This window comes from Rhinolophus hipposideros (genome assembly GCF_964194185.1).
Source record: "Rhinolophus hipposideros genome assembly, chromosome: 20".
Lineage (NCBI taxonomy): Eukaryota > Metazoa > Chordata > Mammalia > Chiroptera > Rhinolophidae > Rhinolophus > Rhinolophus hipposideros.
In genome coordinates, this window is record NC_138066.1 from 36,573,443 (window position 1) to 36,596,805 (window position 23,363).

Below are 23,363 nucleotides of genomic sequence, written 5' to 3' on the forward strand. Positions count from 1 at the left end.
AGTTCTCCCCTCTCTGCTGGACACAGATATTCTTCCTGGAATGCCTCCAGCTTTCTTGGAAAGACTCTTCACCACCACCCCACCTCCCCTCTGGCTCCCACACAACAGGAACTCTCCTTGAAGAAGGGACTTGCAGCAGAGGAAACAAAGGCATCTCTGTACCATCTCCCTCCGCCACCCAGGAATGGTTAGGTCAAGGTGACCTCAATCTGTTCTCCCCAGGGCATCATCAGGGCCTTCTCCACTAACCTGGTATCCCCGGGCAGGACAAAAATGGGACTTGGGAAAATTCTTCCCTTCCTCCATAAACTCAAACCAACACACAGAGCAAGAGCATGGGCTGTCTTGGAGATGGATAGGCCCCATGGGGTGCCACAGAACAATTATGGGCTAGCCCAGTCAAAGGAGAAATCTTCACTCTTTGGGTGTGTGCTGGGGTTAGGGGAAGTCAAGAAAGGTCGTACTGAGACCCTGGATTTTTGTGCTAGCTGTGCATTTACTGGCCAGACAGCTGTGGACAGGTTTCTCTCCTAGACTAATCCAAGGGGATGATTCTGGCCCTGCCACCTTTAAGGTTGTTGCAAGGATGAGCTGAAGAGTGCAATCATGTTGGCACACAAATGTGCCATGATTCAGTTCAGTATATGTGCATGGTGTGCTGACTACAGACTAAACTAGGAGTCATTATTATTCCTAATCAAATATGATCAGTCTTCTTTGGGGGAATGTATTCCTGTAAGATTTTTTAAAATCCTTCCTCATTCCCCATGTCATGCTGCAACTTGGAATTGGGGCTGATGGGCAGTGAGGGAAGCCAGCCTGGGACCTGAGCTCAGTTCAGACAGTTGGCAGTTTCTGGTCTTCCTGAACCCCATTCCCTAGCCCTCAGTTTTCTCCTCTATAGTCTGGGCCCCTAAAACCACTAGGGTGCTTTGTGGTGAGAAACAGCAGAGACCAAACCAGGGGACTGAAAGCAAAAAGAAACCCCAAATTTGACATTTCCGGGTAGTTGTGTTACTCGGAGCTGTGACCACAGTCACCTCTGCCCCCAACCCAACTCTGACACCCTTCCCTCTTCCACTCCTTTGGGTGCCTTTGCCTATCCTGGGAAAGTGCCAAAGCGCCTCCCTTTCCCACTGCATCTCAAAGGGAGAACAGAGGCACAAAGAAATGGAGAGACACCCAGACAGCATTAAATGAAGAACAAGACAGACCGAGAGAGAAAGAACCAAAAGGAGGAGAATCAAAAAACAAGAGGAGGACACCTGCGATGAAGGACCCTGCGATTCAGAGCCTCACAGTCTGAGGACAAATGGGGGGAGCCAGAGGTCAGCCAGGAAAACAGCTGCCAGCACTGGACACAAGGTGGTGGTGGAGGGTAGAGGAGGGCTCTGAAAGCAATGCACACGTCCTTTTATGCCAATCCCTCCAGTTTTGTTCACTCACCTCAATGGTAGCTTTTTAGGATCCAGGACTACCCATCTCCTAGCCAAGTCCAGCCCAACCCAGCCAGATGTTCAGTAGGTAGGGCTTCCAGCTGGAGCAGCAGGCCCCTTCAGGCTCTGGGGAGGAGGCTGCAGAAACCGGCAACCCCATATCACCCTTTCCAGATGCCCACATATGGGTGCATGGCAAGTGTGGTCCTCTGCCCTCCAGATGTGACTTAGAGGGCTTGGAAACCCAAGGAATCTGCTCCCACCGACTGTGACTTACCCACCTGCTCCAAGGGAGAGTCTGGAGGGCACAAGTGCCAAGCTCGGGCCACCCTCCATGTGGCAATGGGTTTGGATCTGCCACTGACAAGCTGCGTGACACTGGCCAAGTCACTTCCCCTCTCCAGCCTCTGTTTCCCCCTTTGTAAGATGATCTTTATGATTGTTTCCAGCTATGACGCTTGACTCTCATTCCTGGTGACCCCCTAGCTCTGTGGGTCGGACTCTCCCCCGCCAAATCCATTGCACAGGGGGGTGGGGGGAGGGAAGGCATAGAGAGGCCTGCGCTTCCTCCTCCCTAGGGCTCCCCTGTGGAACATCAAAAGAACAAGCTTTCCTCAATCCTTTGCACACTCCTTGACAGTTTTCAATTCCTTTCCTCATGATCCTGCCAACTAAAACTGTGACCAGACATGGAAGTGTGTCTGTAGGACCCAGACATTCCAGCTTCTGCAGTTTTAAACTTCGGTTTTTCTCTGAAGTAAAAAGAATGAAAGTGGAGAGGTGGTGAGGGGCAAGAGGGTGGGGGAGTGGAGGGGAGAAAGAAATGGAGAGAAAAGGGCAAATCCAAGAAGGCATTAGGCAGGGAGGGAGGGAGAGGAGAATGATCCCCCCCAGGACAGAAGTCTTGGCCCAGCTGGGCCGTGAGTGGGCAGCCAGGCTGGCCCCTCCCTTGGTGGTGCCAGTACCAGCTGCCAGGCAGAAGGAGGCCCAGAGGAGAGGGAAGCTGGGCAAAGGGGATGGAAGGCTTCCAGTCCCGCCTTGCCCAACTCTGCAGGCCCCTTCTGGGGCTCTCAGGGAGGGGCTGTGACCCAGACAAGGCTCAGGGAGGGTGTCCCCTGCTCTGGCAAGGCCTATAGGCAGTCATGAGCTTGTGAGGATTCAAGACAGCCCTCCTTAGACCTTTCTGAAGGTAAGATCAGCTTCAGTTGTGACTGGGCTCGGGGAAAGGAGGGGCAGCTTCATTTATGGACCATAGCCTGACAAGTAGGCCACGTGCCCACTGTGTGATGCTGGGCAAGCCCCTTCCCCTCCCTGGACTTCCATTTCTTATCTGCAAAATCACGGGGGGTTCCAAACATATGACTGCCAAGGTTCTTTCCTGTTTCAACTGCGGAGGGTGAGTGCACAGCGGTGGGGGTAATGGAAGGAGGGAAGTGGGGCCCTGGCGGTGAGCTGGCTTCTCTGGAATCCCCAGTCTTTCCCCTCCCTACGGCTTTGCCTCTTAAGTTACAAAAACGGTGTCCTCAGCCCACAGAAAGACACGCACACACATTTACTTTTTTAATTGAGAGACTCGAAAGATGACAAACGCCAGAGCTGGAAGGCATCTCCAGCTAGTCCAACCCTTCCTCCCTTTTTACAGATGAGAAAACTGAGGCCCTGGTTTGGGATTTCCAGAGCCCGGGATTTCCCCCGCCCTCCCACCCCCATTCCCCGGCCACTCCTGCGCCTCTGGCCCACCGCAGTCCAGGGCCGCCGGCGAGGGCCGGCTGGGATTCCCGGGGGACCCCGCCATCGGGGCAGCCTCCACGCCCGGCGCCGCCCAGCCTCACCGCGCGGGCCCCGGCAGCGGCCGCCGCTGCGCATTCGCCGGGGAGCCAGCGACCGAGGGCGGAGGCGGGGAGGGAGCGACAGAGGCTGGGAGGGGTGTTGGCGAGAGCTCGCGCGCTGTGTATGGTCTATCGGAGGCAGCTGACCTTTGAGGAGGAAATCGCTGCTCTCTGCTCCTTCCTGTAGTAACAGCCGTCGCCGCCGCCGCCAGGAGCCCGGGCCGGGAGCTGGAGCCACGGGCGCAGAGCCTGCCCCGCAGCCGGACAGCTCCGCGCCACCAGGTGGGTGGCCGGGCAGCGCGTCCGGGGCGGCGCGCTCGGAGCCGGAGGACACGACTCCTGCTCCGGCCCCACGACCCGGGACCAGGAGCTCGACGGCCGGGCGGGGTGCAGGGAACGGTCCCCGCGAGGGACTTAGTTTCGGCGGAGCGCGGACGAGGGACGAGGGACACGGATGGAGAGAGGGCGCCGCGGGTGGGCGCCGTCTTCGCCCGCGGTGGGCAGGGGGCGCTGTCGGGCTGGACAGGGGGAGACCGTGGGGCACAGCTGCCCGGGCGCCGCCGACGAGAGGGAGCGTCTAACTCCCCAACCTTCTCCCTTTAACAACCCGAGCCACGTGCCCGCAGGCACCCGGCCCGTCCAGCGGGAGCCGTCAGGGCCATAACTTTGGGCTGGAATATCCCCTCTTCGCAGAAATTGGGACTCGCATTTAGAGGCAGGGTGGGGGGATTCTTGCAGCCCTCTCCAGAGGGCCGTGGGCCTCTGCCGTCAAGTTTCTCTTTCAGTTTCTAGCTGTACCCCCCTCTGGGGAAGCCCCGGTGGGGCGAGGGGAGAGGAAGAGGAGGAGGGCACCTGACTTTCGAGAGCCCCTCCCCAAGCCTCAGCGGGTTCCTTGTTGGAGGGCTGGGCGGCCTTCCCCTCCTCACCATCTCTCTTCCCGCACAGGAAGGCGTGTCTGTGAGAGGGGAGGGGCCTGGCCTGACTGCGGTCCAGGGATGGGTGGGCATGGTGGGGCCAGGGCAGGCCCAGCCCGCGCCCTGCTAACGAGGCACCTCCTCAGCGCTCTGCTCGCCCTAGGTGAACGGACATGGCGGGCTGGATCCAAGCCCAGCAGTTGCAGGGAGATGCGCTGCGCCAGATGCAGGTGCTGTATGGGCAGCACTTCCCCATCGAGGTCCGGCACTACTTAGCGCAGTGGATCGAGAGCCAGCCGTGGTAGGTGCCCTGGCCCTTACCTTCCCCCGCGCGGGTCCTTACCATCCTGGTCCCTTGGCCTTTAGGTCTTCTCTTTGTGGTTTGGTGTGATTTGGTCCTATCTGCCCCTCGCTGTGAAGTAGGGACGGTGTTCCTGGGAAAGAGGAACAGGGCAATGGGAGCCTGGGAGGGGAGATGGGATGTTTCTAGACTCTGATGCCTGTGGAGCTGATAGGAAGAAGTCTTGTGCACTCTGGAGCGCCTTTAGTCTTGAGCCTGGGATTTCCATGTCCCTCTTGGTGCCGGACTTCCTTGCCAAGGAGGCATCACAGTAGGCTTCTCTCCCCTGCCCTGCCCCAAGGGATGCCATTGACCCAGAAAATCCCCAGGACCAAGCCCAGGCCACCCAGCTTCTGGAGGGCCTGGTGCAGGAGCTGCAGAAGAAGGCAGAGCACCAAGTGGGGGAAGATGGCTTCTTACTGAAGATCAAGCTGGGGCACTATGCCACGCAGCTCCAGGTGGGTGTGAACTCCAGGTCATCTGCAGGGAAGTAGTGTTGCCTTCTCTTTCTAGCATCAGAACCCCTGGGTTTTTTCCTGGCTTGGCCACTGACTCACCATATGACCCTGAGCTTATCGGCAACTTTTCTGAGCTTCAATTTCCCCCACCTCCTCTTTCTAAGTCAGACCTGTCAGATTTCTTCAGCATATTACAAAGCAAAGAGTGGGCTGTGTTTGTCTCCAAGAGAAGGAGGATGGGTGAAATGGCATTCTGGACAGGTCAAGCGGAAGGGATGGAGGTGGATTGAGTCAAGATTCCTTTATTGGAGAAACGAAGACTGACAGATTCTAGAAATGAGGGAATGAGGCAACCAGGCATCCCTCCTGGGGCTCATTTGATGGGAGAGTTGCTAAACTGGGGTGGAAGAAGAGCAGAGTTGACCTGGAGGCAAGAGCTGGATAAAAGAGCTTTGAATTAGGGTTTAGATGTAGGATGCAGCTTTTCCTTCACATGGGAGATGGGGGGAAAGAATATAGGGGAGAGAAGAAGATTTTGTGGAAGCAGGAAAGGGGTGTGGGTGGTAATCACAGTCAAGCATTAATTGGAATTCACTTGTATTTCTTAGAGAGTCCTTCTTAAATACAAGCATCAGAGTGCCAGGGAAATGAAAAGTCCATCCCAAAAAAGGGAGGAAACAGGAGAAATCTATGGGGAAGAGGGAAGCTGAATAGGAACCCAGGACAGGAGTATGTTGGAAAGTACCTTGACCTTGGCAATAAATACCCCAAGTTTTGATTCATCTGCTCACTCACTTGTTTGTCTCTGGATAAGTACTTGACCTCTCTGAGCATCAGTTTTCTCATCTGTGAAATGGACATAATCATTTCTGCTTACGTTGTAGGGCTTCTATGATGTGGAAGTCAAAGGAGATGGTAGACTGGAAGTACTTTGTAAACTGTGGGTTTCTAATGCACTGTAAACCAAATGAAGATCGGAAAGGGGAAATCAAGTCAAGGAGAGATAGAGGTGTCTGGTGACAGTGCCTCAAACTTCCCAGGGAAAACTGAGGCAGGGGCTGGAGGCCAGAAAGGGGTGAGCATGGCACTGTGACCGCCATGGTGGGTGCGGAGGTTGGTCATTGGTAGTTTCTCTTGGATTCTTTCAGAACACGTATGACCGCTGCCCGATGGAGCTGGTCCGCTGCATCCGGCACATTCTGTATAATGAACAGAGGCTGGTCCAAGAAGCCAACAATGTGAGTGTCCCATGGGTATGGGGAGAGGAGTTGGGAAGTCCTTCTGCATGTCTTTCCAGACACAACTGTATTTTATAAATACTGGCATGAGAGAGCACCAAAGAAATAAGAGACATGAGCAAGTATGAGGGGCCATATTATGTGCAGGTATAGAGTGACCCCTCCTCACCACCCTGGCTTCAGTCAAGTCAGTCCCTGGCTCTGCCACTTACTAGCTGTATGACTTGAGTAAGTTACTTCACCTCCCTGAGCCTCTGTTTCTTCAATTAGAAGTGGGGATAGTGATAGGACCCACCTTGCAGGGTCATTGTGAGCATTAAATGAGATACTGTGTGGGCCAGGGATAGACAAAAAGACCAGTGAAACAGAAGAGGAAGCCCTAAACACACACACACACACACACACACACACACACACACACACACACACACACTGGAAACTCAACTCTGTCAGTGATGGCCTTACAAACCACCAGGGAAAACATTTGTCATTCAATAAGTGGGGCTGGGCCAAGATAAGAAATACTCTCTGGTGGGGTCTGTGAGGAGAAACGGAGCCAAAGTCTGTGTCAGAAGAACTAACACAGGCAAGCGCAGAGAGGAGAGGCCCAGGGAGACAGAACAGGAACTAATTCCCCTAGTTTTGAAATCTTAAAAGCATTAAACATCTGCTTGGACATTGGTACAAATGTTACATTATCTGCAGTAAAGCAAAATGACTTTCATAAAATGATATCATACAGGTAAAGACCACAGAATAGTGCCTGGAGCACAGGTCATATTCACTTGTTGTGGACACTGATTTCAGGAATTTGGCAGTTCACTCAGTAAACATTTATTGAGGACCTGTGGTGTCCTGTGGTCCTGGGCTAGTACTGGAGAAACTGAGGCCTGGTCCCACCTGAAAAGAATTCAGGCGATGATAGATTTGCTACGGATGAATTGAGTGCTAAGGGGACAAATACCCAGCTCAGACTGGGGCAGGCTGGCAGGGGGTTGTCCTGAGGGAAGGGAGATCTGAGCTATAGTGGGGAAAGAAGGAGGGTGGAATTTTTAGTGAAAAAGTAACAATAGTATATGGGAGGGCATGAACCATTTTATTACATTTGAAGACTTGTAGGTAGTGCAACTGGGGAGAAGGGAATGAAGTGGGGAGCCCTGGTATGTAAAGCCAGAGAGGAGGCAGAAACCAAGTTACAGAGGGTCTTCTGGGACAACCCTTGTGTCCCTTGACTTGTTGCAATCACAGAGCTATCTGTAAATGTACAAATGAATTTGGCTCCAATTAAGAAAGACATGTTTATGGCACAGGTGTTGTCATGGTTGGGGGGCAGGGAAATCATTCCTTCTCCCACCATACGTATTCTTGGACAGCTCTGATGTTCTAGGCCTTGGGGATTTTGTGGTACACAAGACAGACGAGGTCCTAGCACTTAGTGCGCTCACATGCTAGTGCAGGGCAGGCACAAAAGGAAAAAGTGAACACAAAGACTAGACACTATCAGATAAGGGTGGTGCTACTTCAAATTGGCCCTTTAGAGAAGGCCACCTGAAAAGGTGCCAGGTAAAGTGCCAGCCTCAGGAAGATTTGGTGCCAGAATGTTCAGAGTGATGGAACAAGTGCAAAGGCCCTGAGGCAGGAACATGCTGTGTGTTCAAGGAACAGAAAGTAGCTGGTGTGCTTGGACAGCAGTGGAACTGGGTGTGGAGGTAAGCAGAGGCTATCAGCTAGGGCAATGGAGGCTGTGGGAAGGAGTTTGGATTTTATTCTGAGAACAGTTCATTAGAAAAGCCCTGAAGACTTGTGTGTTCACCCAGCCTTGTTCCCCACTCTGTCCCCTGCACCTTCCGTGTTTCCTCAAAAATTAGACCTAGCCGGACCATCAACTCTAATATGTCTTTTGAAGCAAAAATTAATATAAGACCCAGTATTATATTATATTATATTATATTATATTATATTATATTATATTATATTACATTACATTACGACCCAGTATTATATTAAAATAAGACCAAGTCTTATATTAATTTTTGCTCCAAAAGATGCATTTGATTAATATAAGACCCAGTCTTATTTTAATCCCGGTCCAGCTAGGTCTTATTTTTGGGGAAACACGGTAGCATAGTCCGTGGCATTGGGTCAGTGAAAGAATGTGGAATGAGGGGTCATCATCATTAGTAGGAAAACTCAGGTAACTCCTGGGATGTGATGAGTTTTAGTCTCTCTGAAGGGAATTAGATGGACCCTGTTTGGGATACTCTGGTGGAGGCCAGAACTGCAGGAGAAGTTTCTGCTGTGCTTTGTGAAGGTGCCATAGTCTGCCAGGTCACCTGTTTCTCCTCCTTTCCCTCTACACCAATTCTCACAAATGACATTTGTAATTCCTCTGACTCAGAATTTAGCTTTTGTGGTTTCAACCCAGCTATAGGTGCTACTTTAGCTTTTCCTTGGGATTAAAGCCTGGGGTTTCCTCCCATCCTCACTGCCCAGCTCACTGCTGCCTGCACTCTCTCCCATCTGTCTCCAGGGTACCTCTCCTGCTGGGATCCTGGTTGATGCCATGTCCCAGAAACACCTTCAGATCAACCAGACATTTGAGGAGCTGCGACTGGTCACGCAGGACACAGAGAGTGAACTGAAGAAGCTTCAGCAGACGCAGGAGTACTTCATCATCCAATATCAGGAGAGCCTGAGGATCCAGGGTGAGGCCACTACAGCATGGGCACTGTGTGTTGCGAGGATAGGAGTGGGGACCACTTTGTGTGCCCTTGCAGGTTGGGGCTAGGTTGGTGTCTATCTCCCCAGAACCTTCCCAAAGACTGGGAGGAGTAATGGCTCCCAGTGACGGAGCCCCTGCTGTGCACCAGTTCTGGGCTAAGCCCTTCTCACACATTATTCAATTCAACCTTTACAACAGCTCTAGGAAGCAGGTAGTTGTATTATCCCTTTTGCAGATGGTAAAACTGAGGTTCGAAGAGAACAAGAAGCTTGGCCTGGGTTGCTGTAAGTTGCAGAACTGGATCTCAACTAGAGATGTGTCATGAAATCCCTATACTCCATTAACCAATATTCTCTCCCTAATTGTAGATATTCAGTGAATATATCAATGAATGAATGAATGAATGAATGAATGAATGAATGAATGAATGAATGAATGAATCAATGAATATGGACAAAGTGTTCGCCAGTCAAAGGGGGGACTTATATTGGAAGTCCCCTGGTTGACCCAGGCTAGAGAGAGGTGGAATTCCAGGAATGCCTCTGCTTGAGTCTCCCTGATAGGAAATGGAGCTGGAGGGAGGAGGTGACAGTGGAAAATTCTCCTGTCTCCTGGGTCTGTAGTTTGCCAATGGCTGCCATGATAAGGATGCGGGGAAAGAAAAATTAACTCAGAGGAAGGAATTAACCCCAAGTATAATTTGAGGAGTCTTGAAACATGCCCATCTTCCTCCCATTCCAAACTGACCTCAGAGCGGCACCACCCCATATCCTAGTGAGAACAAGAAGTGTCAAGCTGCCTTTTCCTTTGCTCTTCCTTTTCTGGCTTCTTCAAGTAGAATCTTAGTCATTAATTTTAGACTAAGACTAAAGACTAATTAATTTTAGACTAAGACTAAAGACTAATTAATTTTAGACTAAGACTATTTAGACTTTAAATAAGACTTTCTTATTTTCATTATATATATTATATATAAGTATATATATTATATATATAAGTATATATATAAATTTACAGTTCTGAAATATTATATATATTATATACTATATATTATATATAAATATATATTATATATATACTTATATATTATATATATATATATATAATATTTCAGAGCTGTAAATTTCCCACTAAACATTGTTTTAGCTGCATCTCATGATTTTGGATATGCTGTATATTCGTTATCATTCAGTTTGAAGTATTTTCTAACTTCTCTTCTGATTCTTTTATGCATACACTTAGAAGTATATTGTTTAATTTCCAAATATTTGTTTTTTCCTAGATGTCATATCCTTATTGATTTCATTTTCATTTCATCATTGAATTCCATTGTTGTCAGAGAACATACTCTGTATGATCTCAATTTTTAAAAATTTATTGAGATTTGTGTTATGACTCAGCATGTGTTCAATCTTGGTGAATGTATCTGGTGAACTTGAAAAGAAGATATTTTCTACAGTGTTTTATTCAAAAGCAGTAATAATAAAGTCAATAATGTTAATAAATATAGCATAATATTTATTTTTAAATAAATATTTAAGTATATTATTAATATATTTAAATATAGTTTATAAATATTTATATATTGTATATAATATTATGTATATAATATAACTGTACATTTATATATTATATATTATATAATATTATATAAGATATATAATATTTAAGAGTATACATAGTTAAATCTTTTAATAAATACATATTCATTATGTTAACATAATAAAATTTCACCAAAAAAAGGGCAAAAACAAAAAACCAACAACATCTATATTTTCCAAAACAAAATTTAGTGAGTAGAGTGGCATTGCTTTACATTTTTACAAATCTCTTTAATGTTAGGCTTAATAGGAGATAGTTAGATCGGGTTCAATCTGTTATAATATCACATATCTCGTAGTCTCTAGAAAATTTCACTGTATAGTTATAAGAGATTAAAAGAGAAAACAGCAAATAAAGTCTTACAACTTTTGAAAAAAGTTTTAGCATTGTGGACTCTCTGTAAGGGTCTTGGAAGCCCTCCAGGAATCCTTGGTCCACATTTAGAGAACCACTGATCTATGTCTTTATTTATTTTTTTGACTAATTGTCTGTCAGATGCTGAAAGAGAAGTATCAAAATCTCCTATTATATTGTGAAATGGTGTATTTCTCCAATTTTTTCTGTAAATATTTCCTTTATGTATTTTGAAGATTTGTTATTAGATTCATAAAAATTGATGAGTATTTTGTCTTTCTGAGTGATTGACACTTTAATAATTATGAAATATCTTCCTCAATCTCTGGTAATACTCTTTGTCTTGAAGTCTACTTTATCAGATATTAATAAATTTACTCCAGCCTTCTCATTCTATATAGGCACAGCATACTGTTTCCATGCTTTTTTTAATTTAAAATGTAGACAGTGCATAGTTGTCTTGCTTTGGTATTTATTCTGAGAACCTCTGCTTTTACTTAAGGTGTTTAGTTCATTAATATGTAATGTAATATCTAATACAGTTGAGTTGAGATCTATAGTATTTATTTTTGGTTTTGTCCTGTTTCAGTTTTTACTTCTCGGTTTCTTTTTTTTGTTATTAATTTTTTTTTAGAATTCAGTTGTAACTTACCTATTTAAGCTTTCCTCCTAACCCTGCACTGTCAGTGTTTTCTGTACCCTGAGACCAGCATACTGTCTCAATCATACTACGTGTTGAGTAAATGTTGATGAGATGATTCTAGCATGTCTTCCTCCCATCTGATTCCATCCCACACTGACCCCAGACAAGATGGCCCAATTCCTAGATTAGGAAACAGGAGATTCAGGCTGTCAGTTCTACCCAAGACTTTGAACTGGTTGACCATATTGATGGTCCTATTCTTGGGTGTTCTGTTTCCTATTTATGGGTTTGGGTTTGGATTCTGGTTTGGGTTTGTACCCATCATGCAATGTCAGTTCAGTCTCATTTATCCAGTTCACCCATCAGAAACACAGACTATTGATCTGTTTGTGCAAAGAAAGGCTCAGCTCCCACCAATGGAGCAGACAATTGCCTCACGTCTCTTGGCGTCCTTCCCAGAAGCTTCTGCAAATTGCCGGGAGAGACCTAAGTGGGTCACTTGCACAGGGAGGCTGGGCCCAGGTGTTGGGGTCGCCACCACCTCCCTGTGGGTGGCAGGATTCCTGAGGTGGGCGCACGCGCTACTCGGCTGTGTTTCCCTACTGGACAGTGCTCTTCCTGCTCAGTGCCCTGCAGAGAGATTGGAGCCATATTTCTGAAGTCTCTTGTAGTTCTGGGCTCTTCCTGGCTGTCAGGAGTTGCTTTGGGCTGTCCCAGTTTGTGTGTCCATGGGGCAGGGCCTAGGTCAGTGTGACATGGCCTTCAGAGGCCTGCCAGGAACTTGGCCAAGACGTGCTGACTCACGTCAACTTGACTCAGCCCCAGTAAGGACACTGGGGTGTTCACAAAGGCGACTGGCAGGGGGTGACAGCCCAGCACTTAACAGAGTGGGGCCCTTGGAAGGGAGGCAGGGGTTTGCAAGCGGGGAGGGTGGACAGGTGCCTATAATTATGGAAATGTTTGATTTCTTAAGCTGGATGACGGTTACACAGGTATTCTTTTTACCTTCCCTATGTCTTAAGTGCTTCATAAGTGATTTTTTTGAAAAAGGGTAATGAGGACTCACTGACTCTCTATTCCTGCCCTTGATGAGATTCCTATCAGCCAGTATGGAGAGAAACTGCCTCCGTCCACCCTTGCTTCCCTGAGAGAATCTTGATGCTTTTGTGTTCCCAATGGGCCCTGGACCCACACACACACACACACACACACACACACACACACACACATATCTCTCTCTCTCTCTCTCTCTCTCTCACTCTCTCTCTCTCTCTCTCTCTCTCTCTCTCTCTCTCACTCTCTCCCTCCCTCCCTCCCTCCCTCCTTCCCTCCCTCCCTCCCTCCCTCTCTCCCTTCCTCCTCTTCCTGTTGGTTGACTGAGCTCACAGTGACCCAACCCGGACAAACATATTAGGCACCTTCCAGCACCTAGAGAAACTCCTTCTTCCCCCCAGGACAGGCTGCTGTGCTCCAGGAGGTGGCGCAAAGCCGGGGAGCAGGGCCTTCCCTCATGAGGCTTTGCCATGTGAGGTGGGGGCTGAGAGCTGCTGGTCTCCATCAACCTTTAATCCCATCCTGTAACCCATTAACCAATAAGAACTAACTCTCGCCCAGAACTTACACGTGCCAGCCAGAGTCTTGAGCATTTTCTGTATCATTACTTTTTAATCCTCACAGCAACCCACTGAGGCAGGGACCAGGATTCTCCCGTTTTACACATGGGGAGACTGAGACACAGGAGAGTGAAGAGATCTGTCCGAGTTCACGCAGCCACTAAACCGCCAGGGCACACTTCAAACCAGGCAGTGTGGGCCAGGGTGAGAGGACAGACCGCAGGGCAGGATCCTCCTCAGCTGTACCCGCAAGCTTCCGTCTCCCCATTCCCTGGAGGGGAGCTCAGAGTTGGGAGGCCAGGGAGTGGAGCCCGCTCCTCTCTGGCACTGTTGGCTGCTAGGCCCTGACTTGCCATTGGTCAGACCTGTCCCTTGAGGGCCTTGCCTGTAGAACGGGTGAGTGGGGTTTCTCTGGGTTTCCTGCTGGAAGCTGGGAGATCACGGTCGTGTTGTCCTGTCCCCTCCTCTAGCTCAGTTTACCCAGCTGGCCCAGCTGAACCCCCAGGAGCGTCTGAGCCGGGAGACGGCCCTCCAGCAGAAGCAGGTGTCCCTGGAGGCCTGGCTGCAGCGCGAGGCCCAGACACTGCAGCAGTACCGCGTGGTGAGTGGGGTCTGCGTCCCTCTCCTCCCAGCCATGGGGGGTCAGATCCCGAGCTGAGCTGTCGGGGTGCCCGAGAGAGGGACAGCCAGGAAGAGAGCAGTTCCCAGGAGAGCAGGAGGCCAGGTCCCCCTTTCCTGTGGGGGCCTGTGAGGCAGAGCAGGTCAGGGGGAGGGCGGCCCTGTCTCCTGAGCCAGGCCCTGCAGAGTTGTCCGAGAGCCCAGAGGACCTGCTCCCCCCTCCCTTCAGGAGCTGGCCGAGAAGCACCAGAAGACCCTGCAGCTGCTGCGGAAGCAGCAGACCATCATTCTGGATGACGAGCTGATCCAGTGGAAGCGGAGACAGCAGCTGGCGGGGAACGGAGGGCCCCCCGAGGGCAGCCTGGACGTGCTGCAGTCCTGGTAATGGTGTGGGGGAGGCGGGCGGGCGCGGGCAGGAAGGGCTGGGCAGGGGCTCAGGGTGGTGCTTGGGCTGCTGCTCCTGCTCCCGCGTTTCCATGTGCAGCCACTTCACTTTGCCCTGTGACAGGTCTTACTTCGCCAGTGGTTCTGGTTCCCGATACAGACTTTGGTGTCCCCCAATCATGTCTCCTCCCCCGGGAAGGGAGTCACAGTGTTGAGGCGTGGGGCAGAGCGGGGTGTGCATAGTGATGCTGGCGTCGGAATCAGCGTCGTCCCTCCTGTGTGTTTCTCTGTGTTTCTGGACGGCGGGGCAGGTCCACTGTGCTGTGCGCACAGGAGAGGTGGCTAAGGTGTAAAGCCTTCCTGGCGAGGGCTTCCTGGTGAGGGGTTCCCCAGACTGGGAGCCTCCCCACCTCTGGTGTCGAGGATGCGGTGAAGCCATTGTCCTTCCCATTGGCCTTGGGGCCCTTGTGCAGGTGTGAGAAGCTGGCCGAGATCATCTGGCAGAACCGGCAGCAGATCCGCAGAGCCGAGCACCTCTGCCAGCAGCTGCCCATCCCCGGCCCGGTGGAAGAGATGCTGGCTGAGGTCAACGCCACCATCACTGACATCATCTCGGCCCTGGTGACCAGGTGATTGCTGCCTCTTGGCCACGCCCAGCCCCCATGTGGTTGTCATGGGGAGGCAGGGTCTGCTTTTGCTTGAATCCTGGCCTCTCTCTGCCTCACTTCCTCCCCCCATGCCCTCTGTCCCCAGTTGCTATGGCTGCTCGGTGTTGACCTTGCCCAGTTTCTCTTGTGGACACGCATGGGCTGCCTGTGTCCTCTGCAGCCCGTGCCATCTGTCGAGTTCATTTCATTGTCCTCCCCTCCTGCCGTCCACCTGACTCTCAGTGGTCTCCCTGGGAACAGGGTCCCTGCCAGCTGCTCTTCCTTTGCACCTGAGCCCCATGGGAGGCAGCCTCCCCACACAGAGGGACAAGCGCCCTGTCCCTGAGGTAGCATCCGGTCACTTCTGTCCCCGCAGCACATTCATCATTGAGAAGCAGCCCCCTCAGGTCCTGAAGACCCAGACCAAGTTTGCAGCCACCGTGCGCCTGCTGGTGGGTGGGAAGCTGAACGTGCACATGAACCCCCCTCAGGTGAAGGCCACCATCATCAGTGAGCAGCAGGCCAAGTCTCTGCTGAAGAACGAGAACACCCGCAAGTACGCATGCCCACACTCATGTCTGCCCCTGCCCAAGCTCAATCTGGGTGCCGACCTGTGTCCTACACCTGGGCTCCTGGTGATAGGACAGCACGTCTTCCCTCCCTGCACCCTTTTGTCCTGGCATCGCACATGTGTTCCAGTGTCTCTCCAGTTGACTCTCTCTGTCCTGGTATACACCTTGCTTCTCCTGCTGAAAGGCTTTCCCTAGTCCCAGCCGTGCCTAGCACATAGTAGGTCAACAAGGATTGCCCTGCTGGGGTGTTCCAGGATCTGTGCTTAGCATGGGACACAGTGTGACCCAAACAGAACTTGGCTGTGTCCTCCCCCAACCGCTTGACCAGCACAGCAGGCAGCAGACATGAGAAGTGATGCCGGGTGTGTGACAAGGGAGACGTGTAGGGCACTGTGGAAGTGGGTCATGGTGGGGGCGGAGCAGCACCACACGCAGTCTCAGGCTGTAGGGTGAATAGGAGGTAGCTGGTGAAAAGGCAGAGAGAGAAGACTTTGGGGCATAGCAAATATGTTCCTTGTCCTGAAGGAGGTACATGAGTGCCCAGAGAACCCAGGGGTGGGGTGCCAGGGTCAGGGCAGGCCACCCATAAAGGGTGCAGTGAATGAATGAAGGAGGGAATGAGTGAAGTGGGAGACTTGGTCATGTGTATGAAGGCCTACATGTGATCTGGGGATAGGATGATGAAGACAAAGAGATTCTCACTGTCTCAGAGCTTACATGTTGGCTGGGGAGGAGACAATCTTATACGCTTGAATATAAGGCAGTGTCAAAAAGTGATAGACCCTCCCTAGAAGGAAAATCAAAACAGTGACATCACAGTACCTGAGTGGTCAAGGAAGGCCTTGCTGAGAAGATAATTGAGTTGAGACCTGAATGAGAAGGTCAGGAGTGTTGGGGCAACAGGAAGAATGAGTACAAAGGCCCTGAGGTCGGTACCAAGCTTGCATGTTCAGCATACAGGCAAGGCAGCGTGGCTCGCTCGTCCTGCATGAGGGCAGAGGAACCCAGCGAGGCTAGGGAGGCGGGCAGGGGTTGATCATGGGCATCCTTGGGGGCCGTGGTCATGAGTTTTATCTTAAGTGCATTCGAAAGCTGCTGGAGGCCACTGAAGGCCCTCACATCAACCTCGAATGCCCAAGGAATTTTTAACCTTAGAGACCCAGAGCCTGCCCTTGAAGGCTTTACTTGGGTACTCTCAGGTTGATGAGAAAGTAAGGCCGGAGACACACCGAGGAACGCTCTGAGGGGATGGGTCAGAGGCTGTGGGCAGGGCTTTCTGGAGTGAAGACCCCGGCCCAAGGCTCAGACAGGCCCGTGCTCCTGGCCTCGGGCCTGTGCGGACATGGGGCCCCATTCTCCTTCACAGCGAGTGCAGTGGAGAGATCTTGAACAACTGCTGTGTGATGGAGTACCACCAAGCCACCGGAACCCTCAGCGCCCACTTCAGGAACATGGTGAGGACGGGGCCTGGCCCTTGGAGGGAAGGTCTACCCAGAGCTAAGTCCTGGCTACCAGCTCCTGTCTCCTTGCAGTCACTAAAGAGGATCAAGCGTGCTGACAGGCGAGGTGCAGAGTCGGTGACGGAGGAGAAGTTCACGGTCCTGTTTGAGTCTCAGTTCAGTGTAGGCAGCAACGAGCTTGTGTTTCAGGTGAAGGTGAGGCTCCACTGTCCCATCCCCCACAGGTTACCCAAACCGGTGCAGGGCCTGCCTGAGGCCCCCCAGCTGGTTTGGGTTTGGCAAAGCCAGAGAGCTCTGAATCGTCTCTCACACCGTGTCTGACCAGTTACCCTGTGATGCTATCAGAAAACCTACTTTCACTCTGCCGGTGCCTGTTTGTGAGGTTATCATCTGGCAGTAGCCCACAGAATTTGGGCAATGGGCCAAGAAGCTATATGTTGTGTTTTTCTGTTTGTTTTTGCTTTGGTTTTGTTAGGAAGGGCTTGTGGTCGGGACTGTGGGTAAGGAGTGAGGGTTGGTTGTCTTGCCTAAGCGGAGGGCAAATGGTGGTCGTACGCCCTCAATTTTTGTTCTTCTGACTCCCGCAGACCCTGTCCCTTCCCGTGGTTGTTATTGTTCACGGCAGCCAGGACCACAATGCGACGGCCACCGTGCTGTGGGACAATGCCTTTGCGGAGCCGGTGAGTCCCCATGGGACCCCTACCTCCTGGCCCTGGGAGTCTCCCAGGCTCAGCCCCACCGCTTTGGGCCCCTGCTCAGTGGTCCTCCCCACCCCAGGACCAGACCAGAGCCAGATGAGGTGAGGAGGGCAGTGGGTGTGAGCGCCCTCGCCTTGGCCTGTCTTTGGGCTCTGTCTGGGCTGCAGGCTTGGGACTGGAGCCTCTCAGGTCTGTGAGCTTGGCCTTCGGGCTCTGGTCCCTGACCTTCCTACGGCTTCTGGTCTTCAATCCCCAGGTCTGGGTCTCTGTCCTGCACACCTCTGCTCCTGCCCCCCTGCTTTTCTTTCCCTAGTGTTTGTCTCCTTTTCTGGATCTTCTGCAGTCCCCTCTGCCTCTAGGTATCTGTGTGTCTGTGTTTGTGTGTAAATATTTCCTACTCCCACAGACTGCCTTATTTTTCCCCTTTCTTCTCCCCCTCTCAGGGCAGGGTGCCATTTGCCGTGCCTGATAAAGTGCTGTGGCCGCAGCTGTGTGAGGCGCTCAACATGAAATTCAAGGCCGAAGTGCAGAGCAACCGGGGCCTGACCAAGGAGAACCTGGTGTTCTTGGCACAGAAACTGTTCAACAGCAGCAGCAGCCACGTCGAGGACTACAACAGCATGTCCGTGTCCTGGTCCCAGTTCAACAGGGTGAGGGACCTGCTGGCAGCTGCCTGCCTGGCACCACCTGTGTCCTGCCTCCCCTCCCCCACAGAGACAGGTTAGGCCTGAGGTCAGAGCCCCACCCTCTCCCACAACCAGGAGAGAGGGGGAGGGACTAGTACCCCAAGGAATGCAGGAAGCGGTGAGAGCCAAAGCAGGACCCTGGGAAGGAATCCGGAGCTGAGAATCAGGATCCGTGGGTTCTAGACCTCGTCCTATTAACTACTTTGCCTGGCCCCTTCCCTTCTCTGTGCCCCGTTTCCCCATCTGTGCAGTGAAGGGATTGGGCAGGAATGACTGGAGGTCTCATCCAGCTTGGACAACTCTTTGCACCTCCTTCCCCCACCCATGGGATTGTCTTGGATCCCTGTGTCTAAGAGGCCAGAGGCGAGTTCACTCAATGGTTTCCTGGGATACGGGTTGGAGGCTGTATCAGTTTATGGGCTGCCAGAGTGTGGGACAAGTAGAATGAGGAATTAGGAGAGTGTCTGAGTAAGGACAAGAGGGCACTGACTGTTTCCTGGGCCGCCTGTGACAACAGGGGCACAAGCCCTGACTTGGGGTTTCCTGGGCGTCCTCAGGAGAACTTGCCGGGCTGGAACTATACCTTCTGGCAGTGGTTTGATGGGGTCATGGAGGTGCTGAAGAAGCATCACAAGCCCCATTGGAATGATGGGTGAGGAGCAGTGGGCACGGGGGTTGGGAGGGTATGGGCTCAGGGGACATTGACTGCTGGCCCAGCAGTGACACTGTATGCTTCGTGCACCCAGGGCCATCCTAGGTTTTGTGAATAAGCAACAGGCCCATGACCTGCTCATCAACAAGCCTGATGGGACCTTCTTATTGCGCTTTAGCGACTCAGAAATTGGGGGCATCACCATTGCCTGGAAGTTTGACTCTCGTGAGTACCCTCTTTTGTCTACACCCCAGTCCCAATAGTGCTGTCTCCCATTTCCTTGCTGCCCATCCTCCATCACTCCTGCATTCTTAGAAGGTACCTGGTGGGAATGCTGAGAGTATGGAAGGAGTGTGCTCAGAAACGCATTCCCTTTCTATCATTTTCCATTTTGGAGAACTTAGACTTGCTGGCTCCCTAGACTCCAGACTGCTGGGTGACTCCTCCAGCAGTTTCATGCTCTCTCTTCTCTACCCTGACCCAGCCTTACTGGTATCTACTTGCCTGGTGTGCCCTATGCCAGGAAGCACAAGGGGTAGCAGTGCAGGCTAATAAAAGCGTGGATGTCTCCATAAGCCTGCCCTAAAAGCCCATAACTCTGATCCTCTTCCTGATGGAGGGACTGAGCTTGTCCTTTTCACAGCTGACCGCAACCTGTGGAACCTGAAGCCATTCACCACGCGGGATTTCTCCATCCGCTCCCTGGCTGACCGGCTGGGGGACCTGAGCTACCTCATCTACGTGTTTCCTGACCGGCCCAAGGATGAGGTCTTCTCCAAGTATTACACTCCTGTGCTTGGTGCGTCCTGCCCCGGTCCTCCCAGGCCTCTGGGCCCAAGAAGTCACTCGCACTAGGCAGCGGGAACTATCCAAGAAGTGCCCAGGCGCCATTCCCCCTGTGGGTTTTGGTCCACGGGATGGTGCAAAGCATGTGGAGAGGATTTCAGGGCTCATAACTGAGGAGAGGGAAAGAGAAATCTCTGAGTCTGCTTTCTTCTCTGTAAAGTCAAAAGTTGAGTGGACTCTCACTTCTGTGCCCTTGGAGGAAGAGGCTGCAGTGCTCGGGGAGGAGCCTGGATAATTCAAACTCACAGATAATGCACTACGCTTGTCTTCGTCCAGTGCTCTCACCACTCCCCGCCCTCAATCCTGCTCCCAGGTTGAGTGTAGGAAGTAAAGTGGACAGGTTTTTCTTCTTTAACCTGTCCCCAATCCATTGGTTGGGTTTGTTCCTTGGTGTTGATTCTGTTTCCTTGGCAGGGGTGGGGGTGGGGAGAGAGAAAGCAAAGGACCAGAAAAGGAAATGGAAGGAGGGATGAGATTGAAGCCAGGGTCTGGGTGGCCCTCAGGCTGGGTCTGTCAGCAGGTGTTCACTGGGGGTCCATGGGAAATCTCTTCCCTGCTGAGCTCCCTGTGATGTGTGTAGGGGGCAGACTGCCTGGGGTGGGCTTCCACCCCCTGACGAGTTCCCAGAGACTTTGGTTCTCATCACCATTTCCCCCTGGGCAGCTAAAGGCATGGATGGATACGTGAAGCCACAGATCAAGCAAGTGGTCCCTGAGTAAGTGTCCAAGGGCCAGCTCTAGTGTCCTGCTGCCTCTTTTCCCCTTCCCTGGCTATCTTCACCCCTTACCACCACCCCCTCCCGTTCAAGGGCCCAGCCTGTCTTTCCCTTAAAACCTGGCTCAACCCTGGGGAGGGAACTGGGATTGATCACCATGGAGCGAGTACCCAGAGCTCCATTCCTGCAGCTGGAGACCCAGGCCCAGTGGGCACTTTATCCTTCTACACCTAAAAAAGACATGGCCTTCTGAGCCCCTCTCCAAGTCAGCCGCTGCCCTGAGGCCACTGAGGCTCTGCTCTGCTTCCTCCCACAGGTTTGTGACATCTGCAGACTCTGCTGGGGGCAATGCAACCTACATGGACCAGGCCCCCTCCCCAGTCGTGTGTCCCCAGGCTCCTTATAACATGTACCAACAGAAGTAGGTTGTGTTCTCACGGGGCTCCGCGGGGAACTGGGCACTTGGCCTCAGGCTGGATCCTGGCAAAGGTCTCTAGGTCTGAGACCACCCAGCCTAAGCCAGGCTCTGGCACGTGCCAAGGTGCAGGGAGGGTGAGATTAAGCAGTAAAAAGCACAGAGCATTTTGAAGTTACATGTAGCAGGGTCCTTGCTGTGATGCTGACTGGCCGTGTGATCTTAGGAGAATTGTTGAGCCTTGCTGATGCTCAGTTTTCTCATCTGTAAGATGGAGGCAAGCATACCTACCTCATGCGATTGGGGTCAGGACTAAATGAGAGCGTACAAGTTCACACAGGGCAGCTCTGGAGGAGGTGGTCGTTCGTAGGAGTCGGGTGGGAGCAGGGTATCAATTGCTCCTCTCTGGAGTTCCAAGGGTAGAGAAGTTATTCTCTTCTGAGCTATGAGTGGCCTGGGCTGGAGGTCTGGGTGCCCGGGAAGCACTAGGGGCTGACCACAGGTTTGAGGGGGTCACAAAGACCAGAGTTCCAATCCTGACTCCACCCACCAGCCAGCTGCCCGAGTAAGTTTCCAAACATGGCCAAGCCTCATTTCCTCCTCTGTAAAGTGGAGTAAATGCCTACCTTACATGTGGCTGGGAGAGTTGGAGGTTACCAGGCCCTCAGGCCGTGTAGGTGTTCAGTGAACAGTGCCTGGGATTTAATGGAGTAGCACTGCAGGTGGGCAGAGCTCACTGGCCCAACCACGTCGCTTTACAGATGAAGACAGGGAGAGGAAAATGAATTCCCTGTGATCATTCAGTGAGGTAGCAAGAAATGAGACTGGGGTGCCTCCCAAAAAGCCAGAGGCTGACATATTCAACTTGGGAGGTGGGGGGTCCAGCCAGAGCTGGTCCTGTTCCCATGAGACTGGCGTGAGTGGGGAGGCGGCCGGGGGCTGCCCCGGGAGCCTGAGGCTGTAAGGCAGGCCAGCTCCCTCTGACCTCCCCCTCTCTCTACCAGTCCTGACCCCGTCCTTGACCAGGATGGAGAATTCGACCTGGATGAGACAATGGACGTAGCCCGGCATGTGGAGGAACTCCTACGCCGCCCCATGGACAGTCTGGACCCCCGCCTGTCCCCACCTGCCAGTCTCTTCACCTCTGCCAGAGGCTCGCTCTCCTGAATGTTTCACTCCCACACTTGTCTTTGGAAACAATGCTCCATGTGAAGGGTTCACGTTAATTGTGATTTTAGTATTGCTGTGCGTATTGATGCGTCTGCAGGCGGCCCGTGTACCTGTGCATACGTGTGTGTATTTGTATGTGAGGTGTGCCTGCCTTGCCTTTGCAGTCCTGGGTACGTGGCTGGGGCAGCAGCAGCGCCTTCTGCTTCGGATCGAGGCCTTCCAAGATTCCCCGGGGCCTGTCTCTGTTGTGGAAGAGACTGAGCTGCTTCCGTCGTGTCAGGTACTCAGGGCAGGCAAACCTATTCCTGCCACGGCCTTTGCTCAACAGCTGTTTGATTGGAAGTATTCAAGAAAGGGTGTAGGGACAGGTGAGGGCTCTCAGCTTCAGTTGTACTCCTGAGTTAAGAGCTTCGCCTCCCGTGTGTGTGTGTGTGTGTGTGTGTGTGTGTGTGTGTGTGTGTGTACATGTGAGTGTGCGCATCTGCTCTCATGCACGTGTGGGTCTGTTGATTCTTCCCTCAGGAGGGAGGTTGGGGTTCAATTCTGAGACATATTTTATACCTTATCTAATGAATATGGATTCCAAACTTCTTGTGAACCAAGAGCCTATCTAGGCCGTGGCCATCTCCCTAACAGCAGAAATGGGTCATTGGAGTCAGGCCTGTCAAAGCTGCTCTGAGTGTGTAATTTCTTGACCTTTTGGCCTCCAGCCAGGAGCGTAATGCCATTGCCTATGCTGCTCTCGCTATCTCTTCCCACCCAATATCCCCTCCCCTCCATAGGGTACCAGCCTTCTTTCCTCGCCTCTCTTGCTTACAGGAAAGGCAGAAGGGAAAATGGATCTAGGACATAGTGGGTAAACAGGGAACCCAGGACTTGCAGGATTGATCCCCTCCTATCCTGGCAAAAACCTGCAATGAGAGAATAGAAAATCAGCTGCTTGCTGCATGCCTGTGGAATCTGGAGTGAGGGGTGAAAGCCGATCTTTGCTTCCACGCTGCTGGGATGGTGAATCTGGAAGAGGCCTCATCACAGTTGCACAATTGCCTGTGGTGTGAGAAGCCTTGGCTCTCAACCTCACTCACTCCACCCTCTGAGGCTACCTGGCACGCAGCCAGGGGCAGCTGACTGCAGGGAAGATTCGGAGCCCCAGGTTCAAACCTCTCTGAAGGCAGGTGGGGATGAAAAGAGGGAGTCTTTTGTACTTTGTACATAGGCCATACATTTGTGAAAACAGTGTTTTTGAATAAAATATGTATTTTTTTTCATAAAACTGCTGGTGTGGGTCCTGGTTGGGTAACAGGAATTGCTGGAGCTGGAGGCCTTTTGTTCTTTCCCTCCTGCCAGCTGA

The 23,363-nt window shown here is 51.8% G+C and overlaps 1 protein-coding gene across 2 annotated transcripts; it reads left to right on the forward strand.

The window, feature by feature from the left end:
* The first annotated feature begins 3,409 nt into the window (after window positions 1-3,409).
* LOC308488956 (signal transducer and activator of transcription 5A) lies at window positions 3,410-23,281 on the forward strand. Of its 2 annotated transcripts, XM_081029374.1 has the most exons (19): window positions 3,417-3,547; window positions 4,343-4,480; window positions 4,821-4,977; window positions 6,126-6,215; window positions 8,746-8,920; window positions 13,620-13,750; window positions 13,997-14,148; window positions 14,625-14,780; window positions 15,175-15,354; window positions 16,737-16,824; window positions 16,903-17,025; window positions 17,418-17,510; window positions 17,972-18,178; window positions 18,772-18,866; window positions 18,961-19,091; window positions 19,510-19,665; window positions 20,376-20,427; window positions 20,744-20,848; window positions 21,847-23,281. In XM_081029374.1, the coding sequence occupies exons 2-19, from the start codon at window positions 4,353-4,355 to the stop codon at window positions 22,007-22,009; spliced, it is 2,382 nt and encodes a 793-aa protein (XP_080885500.1). In that variant the 5' UTR covers window positions 3,417-3,547; window positions 4,343-4,352; the 3' UTR covers window positions 22,010-23,281. The 2 variants fall into 2 exon arrangements, with proteins under 2 accessions (XP_080885501.1, XP_080885500.1); XM_081029375.1 differs by lacking the exon at window positions 4,821-4,977 and having other exon boundaries at window positions 3,410-3,547.
* The last annotated feature ends 82 nt before the right edge of the window (window positions 23,282-23,363 follow it).

Bases quoted from the DNA above. Each gene is read 5' to 3' on its own strand.
- LOC308488956 (XM_081029374.1), top strand. From the start codon at position 4,353: ATGGCGGGCTGGATCCAAGCCCAGCAGTTGCAGGGAGATGCGCTGCGC. The intron at 4,481-4,820 runs GTAGGTGCCCTG...CCCTGCCCCAAG, and splicing joins TGGATCGAGAGCCAGCCGTG to GGATGCCATTGACCCAGAAA. The intron at 16,825-16,902 runs GTGAGGACGGGG...GTCTCCTTGCAG, and splicing joins GCGCCCACTTCAGGAACATG to TCACTAAAGAGGATCAAGCG.